Source organism: Hippoglossus hippoglossus, chromosome 3 (assembly GCF_009819705.1).
Source record: "Hippoglossus hippoglossus isolate fHipHip1 chromosome 3, fHipHip1.pri, whole genome shotgun sequence".
Classification (NCBI taxonomy): Eukaryota; Metazoa; Chordata; class Actinopteri; order Pleuronectiformes; family Pleuronectidae; genus Hippoglossus; species Hippoglossus hippoglossus.
Genome location: NC_047153.1, coordinates 10,055,866 through 10,067,356, shown reverse-complemented (window position 1 = coordinate 10,067,356; position 11,491 = coordinate 10,055,866). Strand labels below are relative to the sequence as shown.

The 11,491-nt window shown below is 41.1% G+C and overlaps 1 protein-coding gene across 4 annotated transcripts; it reads right to left on the bottom strand.

Annotated features, from left to right (window-relative positions):
• Positions 1-718: 718 nt before the first annotated feature.
• Positions 719-10,673, bottom strand: nkpd1 (NTPase, KAP family P-loop domain containing 1). 4 transcript variants are annotated; one of them, XM_034576669.1, is made up of 8 exons: positions 9,846-10,673; positions 9,572-9,641; positions 7,393-7,460; positions 5,401-5,517; positions 4,186-4,499; positions 2,064-3,518; positions 1,074-1,370; positions 719-924 (listed from the first exon to the last, which is right to left on the bottom strand). In XM_034576669.1, exons 3-7 carry the CDS (start codon positions 7,409-7,411, stop codon positions 1,077-1,079), a joined length of 2,199 nt encoding a protein of 732 aa, XP_034432560.1. In that variant the 5' UTR covers positions 7,412-7,460; positions 9,572-9,641; positions 9,846-10,673; the 3' UTR covers positions 719-924; positions 1,074-1,076. The 4 variants fall into 4 exon arrangements, with proteins under 4 accessions (XP_034432560.1, XP_034432552.1, XP_034432575.1 ...); XM_034576661.1 differs by having other exon boundaries at positions 719-1,370; XM_034576684.1 differs by lacking the exon at positions 9,572-9,641 and having other exon boundaries at positions 719-1,370.
• Between the last annotated feature and the right edge of the window lie 818 nt (positions 10,674-11,491).

Below are 11,491 nucleotides of genomic sequence, written 5' to 3'. Positions count from 1 at the left end.
TCCTCACAGTGAACTACATCATTCTCTGAATTGTTAATGGACTAAAAAAAGATTTATTTACAAGTATAAGGTCATAAAATATGTAATTTTACATTTAAACAGAACTTAAGTGGTTAAGTAAGAGTCTGGGTTTCAACTCATAAAGAGCTGACAGTTTCACAGCTTAAATTCCACATCCCTTTCTGTTTGTTTGCTATTCTTCTAAAACACAAAGACGTAAAACAAAAACAAGAAAAAGTAAACAGTGTCTCATAAAAGGCCCTTTTCACAGCAGACATTTTGATATGTCAAGAGTATTCAAAGTTTTACTAACAAAATAAACAATAGCTCCGTTCTATCCAAATGTCACAATAAGCCATAACAGTGTGACAGTGAGCAATCCCAGGACTTAACAAATGAAATCTAAATGCAATTTATTGAGTCATCAAGGCTCAGTAGCTCATTGTGCTCCTGTTGAGAACAGAGGGAGTGATGAGCTGAAATCCCTCCATGGGTTTCAGGGGGGGGGGGGGGTGCATGTAGACAGTTTGACAAAGTTGGTTAGACACCGTCATTAGCAGATTGAGAGGTTAAGCAAAGTGGTGCTCTATATATTTTGGGGGCGGGGGGCAGCTATTTTAATTACAGTGATCCTCTTCCCATGTGCAAATGCGGCATCTTGGGCTTCGTGTTGCCCAAGATCATTGTGAATGACTGAAGAAATACAATTAAGCTGGAGAAGGACAATAGGTGCAGTCGGACCAACCTGCAGCGCTGACACAGGCGTTATTTCACACATCATAGTCAGAGTAGCAGTATTCCCTGGCCTGCTCCTAGTCTTTATGCTATGCTAATATACTATATTTACCTGCTGGCTATAGCTTCACATTTAGCACTGAAACCATAGACTGAGACATGAGAGGGATCAGGATCTTCTCATCTAACCATGGCAAGAATCTGATATTTCCCAAAACGTTGCACTAAACCTTTAATCATTTATCTGTAACACTGAAACATTTAGCAAATATGTATTTTTATGATATTTGTCGCTATGGTTCACATGCAGATCGTGATTTTATGCACATCAGACGTAATTCCTACATAGAGCTGCTAACCAGACTGGCATTGGACGAGTAATGATGGTGCTTATGTGCTTTAAACCTCAGGAGCTGGTTTTGAGGATGAGAAGGTGCCGGCAGCAGGTTCTTGTTCTGAGGTCGGAGATGTGATGGTAAACCCAGGAAGTGCAGTCTGAAAGTCGCCCATTCTCCATAGGTCATGTCTAGGAGGTCTTTGAGGTCGTCCGTGTTACCAAAGAGCAGGGCCATACCATTGAGGTCATTGCTTTCCACTTTATCAATATACTTGCTGGGGTACTTCATCCTCTCCAACTAGGGAAAAAAAAGACATTTAAATGATTGTAAATATACTTCCTGTTACAAAATGAAATGAATGAATTGATCTAAAAAAAAAAAATCACTTTCTGTTGCATCTGATTTTGATTTGCAACATCACGAGAGGTGACAAAACACATTACTCTAAATATATAAAAAGTCATAATAAAATAGCTATTTTTGTTGTTAGTGGGGAAGTCTGCTGTTGTTCCTGTGCTGATTTCAAATAAACTATTCATGCAGGGGGGATACACAGGGAACTACGCATGTATCTAATATTTTGTAACCTCTTTAAGTCTATTACTGCAGAACTGTATTGAGTTAACAGCTGTTCCGGTGGCTTTTAGTGTGAAGCAATCTCTGGAAGTTCTATTCATATGCCACAAAGGTTAGTGCAAAAACAGACTTCTCTGTTTATAACAGTGGGTGACAATTCAATTTTACAGGGAGAAATTGAGACATTGAGAAGCAGCAGCCACATTGAGCTGTTTGATGAAGAGCTGCAGGCGACGGGCGGCATGACTCCAACCTGCTTGTCTGAGTGCGCTCTACAGTTGTGTAGACAAATGCTCATGGCTCGATGGGAAAAGGTTGATGTTTAGCACAGCAGTTGTATTTCTGAAATAAAATCCGCTCAAACTAACCAGGACCGAAATCTTGCCGATTGTAACTTTAAAAAAAATGTCTTACCTCTTTGCATACACCCTCTGTATCCATATTTATAATAGTTGTGATTGGTAGAGGGGCCAGGTCCCTCATCCAACCAGAATCCTTCAGCCTGGACGTCCCTCTCATCTGAGCCAGCTCCTTCCTGATTGTGTGATCCAGGTTCACCGTCACCACTTCAAATGTCTTCAAGTCCTTTACGGTGAACTGGAAATCTACCGTGAGAAACCTTTCAAACATCTCAGGATCTCCGTCCTGCTCGAGGAGGTCCTCAATCTGCGCACTCATCACGTACAGCTCTGCCTTGGACTCTCTGAAGACTTCCCACAAGGTCTTTGAGTCGTCCGTGTTGTCCACGCTCTTACAATCAATAGCTGCTCTTTGCTCAGCATCTTCCGCACACTGGATGATCCAGCTGAGTCGGCAGGGCCACTGATTGGCTAAGACCACCCACGCTGCAACGTTCTCTGGTTGAGGAAGATGTTTGTTCAAGGCTATCATGATTGCGGTCACGCGAATGGAGTTGATCACCCTCCTCATGGACATGGCATCATCTGACATGTACTGGTTTATATTTCTTTTATTGCTGGTCATTATGCTCCTCACCAGTGTCTCTACTTCCTCTTCATTTACATCAAATGCTTCTGTAGTTGTATCGGTTGGTGAATTTGACTGTTCCAGTGGAATAAGTACTTCTGTTACATCTGAGGAAGATTTGTTGTTGGGGTCCCCTGTTCTTTGATTATCTTTCCCCACGCTCATATCCTCAGAGAATTTTGAATTACCAGTGAGGCTGTAATATAAACTCTTCTTTGAATCATCGCACAGTGGTGGGATAGTGAAGGCCAGAGTAACTATGCGGTTCAACAACGCATGAGCTCTGTCCTCTTCGCTGAAACAGTCGTCTGCAAAGTTCACTTTTTGCACAAGAACATCTGGGTCCACTGCCAGAATAGAAATAAACGGACTCTCCTCGTCTGAAAGCAGAATGTTGATGGCTTCCAGAACTGCCACAATTTTCTTAGGCGCGCAGCGGTCCAGATTGGTGATCTTCAGCACCACTCGAATCCTTCTCCTCTCAAATAACTCCATAAACCGGATGAAGCGACACAGGAACCACATTTCCTTTCTCACCTCATTCATAAAACCAAGTTGGCTGCTCACCCGCTTGTTGTCCATACCCTTGTTAATGTTCACTTCCTGGTTGACAATGAGGTTCTTAACCATTAGAAAGGTGAATCTGACTGCACTTGCTGCTGGGACTCCCAACGAAGCAATGATCAGGCCCTCGAGCATACCCACCTGACCATTTCCTTTATTCGCACCCCCATCTGGCTTTACCGCAGGTTTGGGAATGCCAAATGTCAATAGGAATACCAGGATGATGACTGGTACCACAAGAATGACCAGAACGAGACACCACAAAGGGCAGCAGCAGATCTTCTTGGACCTCCAGTTGTTCGTACCATTCTCCACAATCTTCAAGTTTTTGTACAAACAAAACAGAACGAGAAGCAGGTTAGACACCACAGGCATGGATTTAGCAAAGGAGATGGCAATGCTGATTGGTTGGTTGGTTGGTTGGTAGTTCACTGATTGAAATATCATGACAATTATTTGTCTGCCATTAAGTTTTGTACAAACATGATTCCCAGACAAAAAATCCTAATGAATTTGTGGATCCCTGACTTTACCTTAGTCAAAATTTGCCGTTTAAATTGCGAGATTTAAAAATGAAACGTTTCATACTGACATTCATGATATATTGTAAATTGTACCTGTGATTTTTTTACTTTTCATCAGGGACTATCAATAAGGCAAAATTTTCCTTTCTCCAAAATATGTCTTCTATATCCAAAAATATGAGGAGTCTGCAACAGAGATTTAAGCTACGAATCCATCTTAAATCTCTGTGGCATCAACAAGCCACATGTGTGAAACTCAAGAGGATGTAATTAACTCAACAGAACTAGTTGTCATCGGTTACAGCACTTTCCTTTATGACCAATGGCCGTATAACCATTAACCTTGGCTTCACTGAAGTAGGCTCCTTTGTGAGCATGTTAGCATGCTGATGTTAGCACTTAGCTGTGGCTGTAGATTCTGTCTTTGGTCGCAGAATAAAAAGGTAAGAGGATTCACAAACCTTCTTCTTGAATTCCTCCTCTTCATCATGTTGTGCCACACGGTAGAGTGCAAGCTGTAATTTCCCAAAGTTTATCTGCATGGCCTGAAACAGTCGTATGGCTAGCCCGGCCCAAAGCAGGTCACTGCCTGCGAAATGCCAGGCACTGAAATGTACATAAATGAACCGGATGTCATGGAGCTGCTGGTTGGTCTTAGTCCAAACAGGCCTGTAGAAGAGCAGTCGGCCAATGAGTCCAAAGAAGCCTGTGAATGACGAGCGAGGTTTTCCTTTGTGTTCATTCTCTATCTTCACCGCCTCCTCGTCCATGAACACTGAGGGAAAAAATATGTGCATGTCGGGATAAAAGATACAAATCAAGGCAGATAAATCTCACAACATGTAAAACGACATGTTGGTTAGTTGGCAAGGATGTAAAATAATGGAAAATGTAAGGTTTTTCGACTATAATGTGAAATATAATAGCAGTAAGTGGAAGAATTTAACTAATTTGGCTCTCACCAACTGACGAAATGCCCTGAGGCTTGTCACTAAAACCATAATCTGCTTCAGGGAAAACATCAGCCTGACTCTTCTGCAGAAATACAAAGTTATCCACAATAAAAAAAAATGATTATGATGTGACCATCAAGTCTGTTCCAACATCTGGAATATTGTCTGCCAAGGTGTAAAAAGAAATCATTACAACAACCCTGTAGTGTTAGACCTTCAGGGTAACAAATAGACAACCTTAAACTTTTCTCTTTGAGCTCGTTGCTGCAGCTGCACATGTTCCATTCAGCCTGTTCAATGTCATGTACGGCACATATGAAATAAAACCTTTTATGTTTGAATCCTCACATATTCGAATGTACAAGGTGACTATGTGTTCCGATGTCTCTGAATATGTGAGTTGTTATAGGCTATTTCAAGGATGTTATGACTTCAAGGCTCTCTGTTTGTTTTTTTGTTGGTTGGTTTGATTGTCAACAGGATTATGTAAAAACTACTGAATGGATATGTAACAAAACTTGGAGGAAATGGTGAATGGGCCACGAAAGAACCCATGAAATTTGGCTTTGGATCTGAAAGAAAGGGGCTGATTCACGAATTTTTCGTCATTAACATGGCATTTTTTTTACGTTTTTTGATTGTCGATTGTCAATGTACGAATCATCCAGCACATGAAACGACAACATGCTGGGATGCACACAGTCAGACACACAGTTCACCCACCTTCCATTTGCCCGAGGATCATGTTGACTCGATTCTGACATGAAGAGTAGAGTCCCACAGTTGCAGGCGATGAAACTTTCGTCAGGGTCTTGGACAGGGCGTACGCATAACTATCATCTGAAACTTCAGGAAAGAGGAAAAACAGCATGGTGTCATTTCAAATTTTCACATGTATTTAACCGAAGCCTTGATTCAGAGCAAACTCCTTCCTCAATAACCTCCTCAGTGAGCTTAAGCTGAGAGAATTTTTGGCACACCTGTTCGATATGGGGCGTCAAACATGAGTGCACATTAAACCTGAGAAAACAGGATCTCCAGTAGAGACGCTCACAGGATTAATTATTACAGACAATGTTCCTGATGAACTGAAAACGTGTTTTTCCCCAGTTTAGCATAATCATAGCGCAGCGACGGCGCAGGTACATGACAGGTGTTCATTCAGCCGTTAATAAGGGGAACATTTGCACGAGTGAATATGTTCTCAGCATAAACTTTGCTCCCGGATGAATGTCGATGGGCATTCAAATTTTCACAAAGCGAGAGTGGAGCTTATTCTGTGTTCTAAATATACGCTTTTCTGTATAGTATTAACTGCAAAGGCTACAATTTAGTCATTCAGTCTGTCAGTGTCTGTTTACTTTGCCTCTTCAATAATCTTCATGTCATTTCAGATCCTGCCACTCCCTTCGCCCTGCAGTGAAACCAGCCCTCTCCATTGATTCCCCACACCCACCTGTGCATCTGCCTCCCATCCTCTCTTTACCAGCCCACCTCCACCAGAGGCCTGTACTACGAAGTGCTATTTGCAGTCATCCAGGTAACTTCAAGTTTAGTTGTGGTTTCTTGTTCCTACAAAGCTGAATCACTTCTTGCAGCACACTTAACCTGCCAGGTCAGAGTCTGTCAACAGCCCAATGGCCAATCAGATCACTGGAAAACCAGAGTCAACATTACAGGATCCCAACAGGGACAAAAGACTGAACCACACAGAAAAAACTAAATAAAGAGCAACAGATCAATGAAATTGTTTTTTATTTTTGTTCCAGACTTCCCATCTGTCCATTTTGTTTCTAAACAAAGATACTTTATTTATAAAGACAGTTTATCACACTTAATAAATACATAACTAACAACTTCCCTGACAGTGTTGATGCTTATACTCTTATTTCATCGCTGCAGCTCAGAGCAACATGAGGCGACTGATGTCTTGTATTCGAAAAATTATCCGCAACAAGTGGACGACCCCCCCCCCCACTATATTTGTATCTAAGGATTCATTACATTTGATAGAATAGCTGCACAAATTGATCAATTTCTGTTATTATTGAATTCACCATGTTCATTCAGTTATTTCGCTGGGGAAAGACTCACTGGCCCTCACATACAACAGTGTATCATCGGCATCGACACTGTGTGGTGTCATCCAACCTTTGTTTTTTAACAGCAATGTAATGTGGGCTAAAACAAAATGTAGCCTGTGGAAACTGTAATGAGACTCCAATCAGCTGTCTGTGTATGTGTGTGTGTCTATCTGAGTGAAAACAACAACAAATGAAGATGTTGATTAACCAGTCTGACAACTATGAGCACCGGGTTCAAGAAAAAAAAACGATGTCAGATTATACGGACAGATATGCATCACTTATTTATCTAAAACCAAAATATTTTCCAAATTTCCATGCACATTATAAAGGTTAAAGGTCAATATTCACAAATACAGCCCCTATGTGCAGCATTGATCGAAACAAAGTCATTGAAAGACGTTAATACAGAGACAATGATGATACCACTACAAGAAATAATTAGCCAAACCGACCAAAGTAACAGAGTCTGGAGCCACTTACAATCACTGTGTGCCCAATTCTGATTCCTAGAGTGTTCACAGGGCGTCTGAGAGCATTTCACAGACAATGTGAAAGTGAAAACAGAGCCCGTCTGAGGAGGCTAGAAAAAGCTGAGTCACAGAGGTGTCATTACCTGCAGATCACTCACCTCTTGGTGGATTATACATGATGACTGGCTGGTGGGACGTGCAGCTTTCACAGAAAAGACTTTTTGACCTGAGGAGAATGAGGAGCAGCAGAGATCTCAGCTCAGGCACTGCAGTGGAGAGGTGTGTGTGTGTCTGTGTGTGTTTGTGTAGTCACAGGTCCCTCCTCACTTTCCTCTCTCTTCCTCGCCTCTGTGAGGAATCGAAATCACCAAATTGGACAAACTGTCTACTTGTGTAATTTTTTTCAATGGTGAGATTAAATATCATTTAAGGTGAAGAAATATATTAGTAACAAACAAAGGGGAAAAAAAAACAGGATAATTTAGGCACGATTATACTGTATGTGCCAGTCCTGGTTTCAGAACGTCCTCAGTGAGAAGAATGAGCCCACACGACTAAACGATTATGAGGAGATCACAAAAAAATGTTTTTATGCAACATAAACCGTGTGAGCCGTCTTACATCAAAACTACAGTTCAATTCCTCCACCAAGGGGATAATGTTTGATTGTACTTTTGACTGTTTGATTGTAAGCAAGATGACATAGCAACAACTTAATGAATTTGGTGGAAAAATGGTGTGTTGGTCAAGGAAGAACCCAACAAATCTTGGTGCAGATACGGAATTGATTTTTTCACTTTCTTTAACATTGGGTTTTTCAACATTTTCACCATTTTCCCAGTGAATCATTCATGGATCTTGATGAAAAAAAAAAAAGTCTGGCACATTCAGGGGACTGGCCTCTACGTGTCCGCAGCTTTTGTAGTAGATTGATGGAGGTTAGTGTTTAATCCTACTTTCTGAGCTGACGGCCAAGTTTCCTTGTTGAGAAAATGAACATTTTCCACTTGTTACTTTTGCGATTTGTGCACTTAAGGCTGTGTAATGAATATTGTTGAGGAATGTCTAGTGTGCAAGTTTGGGGATCTGTGACCGCTGATTGAGGAGAAGATGGCTTTTGATGGAAAATGCATTACGTTGTTTTGCTCATAATTTTCTTGAGAAAACAGTTCAACGGAAATCCAGTCTTTTTCACATGCAGCTGATCAATACAACTGATTAAATTCTGTATTGACACAGCTGGAGTGAATCTCTGCTTGTTCACACTGCAGTCATTTGTAACCGGGAGCTTTTTGCATTCATGTTGCACATCCGGCAAATATGCAGAGTCTGTTATGTTTTAATTAAAGAGCAAATTTAAAGAAATGCTAATAATAGCCTTATCGAGCGTAGCAGTGCTCTTAACTTGTTCAGCAGCAAACAACGTGACAACATTAGTGTTTTTTATGGAAAACGCTATGGGGCCTCTGTGCTTTTACCAGGCTCATGCTGTCCGTGGATGTTTTTGGACACTTACAGGTCAGGTCTCTCTCCCTAACTCTGTACACAGCCTTGTTTTGTATCATCACTGTGACTAGCTGCTGTTTCTCACTGCGATATGTGTCCTTTTAGCTGCCAGAGCCGATAGCTGATTTGCAAAGGTGAGGCTAGGGAGTGAGTCACATACAAATTTACCAGTAAAATGAAATTTCATGGGCTTCCAGCCAGCTGCTTTATTTCTAAATGGTGAAAATGTGGAAACGTGTTTTTTCTACCTAAAAACGTAAATCCAATGTGTCTGTGCGAATCACGGACTGCTAGAAGTGATGGAAAAGACTGTTTCTTTATGAAGATTGATACATGAACATTTATAAACACTGTAAACTGATTTTTGTCTTTGACAGATGGATGGATACACGTTTAGACCTCATCTCTACCCTGAAGTAACCAAATATCAATCACAGCACATCAGAAATGAATCAACATATTGTTCAGAATGCTGTAATGTCGTGTTTCCCTGTTTTGACCTAATTCTAGTTTTTATCATTGTTTTGGGGGGGGTCATGCTTAAATGCCTCTCACCCATTTAGTGTTTATATTCTTTTATTTATTCTTTTACAAGCACCATGTATCTATGTTTTGAGAACGGCTATAGAAAGAGGTATTGTACCAAACTCCTCCGCAGCTCAATGGAAATGAACACGAGTGCGATGAAGGTCCTTCAAAGTGCTGACATTGCAAAGACAGAAATTCACAACCCCACAGTGATTGACAGGCGTTTAAATGAATTGTTTTAAGATTACTGACCGACATTAACGTGCATGGAAAAGCCAACAGTTTTACTGTGTCAGTGATTACCTTGCAGAACAAGTTTCTCTCCCCTGCTTTGTGCTCTTGCCTGCACATGCCTAACAGTTCCCTCGACAGCCTGAAAGACCAAAGAGAAACATGAGTTACTCACAGACTTTTATATTAGGTTTATGTTACTTTGATTGCACCACCTCTGATCAGCGTACATAAAATAACTGCAATCTGCATCTTGGAAACTTGTGTAAAACTTGTGTAAATATGTTTAAAGCTCCAATATAGTAATTCTGATATGTTTAATGAGTTACTGATGAAACAAGCTTACCTGCTTGTACTCTAAACGTCACTCCTGAGCTTTACTGCGACTGATCTTCAATTATTAGGAATCCAGAAGACACAGAGGAACATGTAGCAGCAGCAGCTAAGGTGTGGTGAACCTTATACCACCGAGACGTCAGAGTTGTAAAACTTTACAACATTGATAAGAGAGAAAAGCCACAGGCCATGTGTGGAGCTCCAGGAAGTGAGGTCACATCCCAGATCAAGCTGTAGATTTCTCCACTCTTCTCTCTGTTCACACAATCTGACTGAAGTGGGTAGTTCCTGAAATCATTACAAGGCAGAAAAATCTCCTTTCTTGCAATAGCTCCTGGTATTAACAGTCCACCGTTTTCAAAAATGGAACAAATGAGAGACTTCACGTTGGAGGCTTGGGTCTGCATGATTCATGAACTGAATTCCTGGTTGGTAGACCCTCAGGTTGCTCCGCTTGGCCTGACCTGACATGCAAAGTATTTAAGGTGCCAGAGCAGCAGCACCAAAGACTTTCTTCCCCTAGAGCTAGATTTGTTATGACATAAGTGGTTAGTCAAGCTCTGGAAAACAAGCTAAGCTTGGAGTCTTATTTCATTTTGAATATTTAGTTGTTTTTTTATTTTTTTGCTTTAACCTACTTTTACTATCTGGTGTCACAGTTTAGCCCCAAACATGAGTCCTGCACAAACTACAAATAAACTTGTGAAGATGGTGCTTTGATCATAGACTGTGGACATTTAGACTGCGGGGGCCTGAAACCTGTGTTTTCTCGAAGGACCAGCAGAGTGGGACTCCACTAGTTGCAAAAAGAAGTTTCCACTGAAGTCTATGAGAACATGGATCAATTTCTCACTTGATTTATGTGTCACTTATGTCAATGAACGTTTTTAAACAGAGTTTATGGTCTCATTTGCTAGTTTCAAGTCTTTCACAATACAGCATGATGCTCATTTGGTAAATTATGGCCCCATTTAGAGTAAAATAGGCGATAAAGCAGTTTGCATAGGGACGTGGAAGCCGTGTGATTGCAGGTGTAGGTGGGTGTGCAGTGTCATCGAGCTCTCTGTCGGGCTCATCCAAAGAACCAAGATGGCGCTGAATAAAAAGCCAGCTCCCAGACCAATGGGTGAAATCAGGGTGGACTGACATTTGGCTTTAATACATTTCCAATGTCGCATTTAAATAAGTATCTGTATGCAGACAAACACGCGACACAAGCACGTGTGGTGATCATCAGAACTTATTTTCTTCATTATTGCGACCAAGCAGTTTTGTGTCAAAGCCATGCATCAATACCGTGTTTATATATTTTATATCTGGGAGCAAAATTCGAATTTTACTAATTTTCAGGTGAGCTGCTGAGATGAAGTTTAATTAGTGCACTTCTGATTAAGATTTAAAGTGCTCGGCCTGAGGGAGACTAATTCTGTCTTGACTCCCAGTACCTGATTGTTCAACTACTTTAATTAAGTTGATTGTCATGGAGAGACTGAGTGTGTGTGTGTGTGTGTGTGTGTGTGTGTGTGTGTGTGTGTGTGTGTGTGTGTGTGTGTGTGTGTGTGTGTGTGTGTGTGTGTGTGTGTGTGTGTGTAAGTGTGTGTGTGAGGGAGAGAGAGGTTCGCAGTTATTGCTTGGCCAGAGGTCTTTTGCTAATCA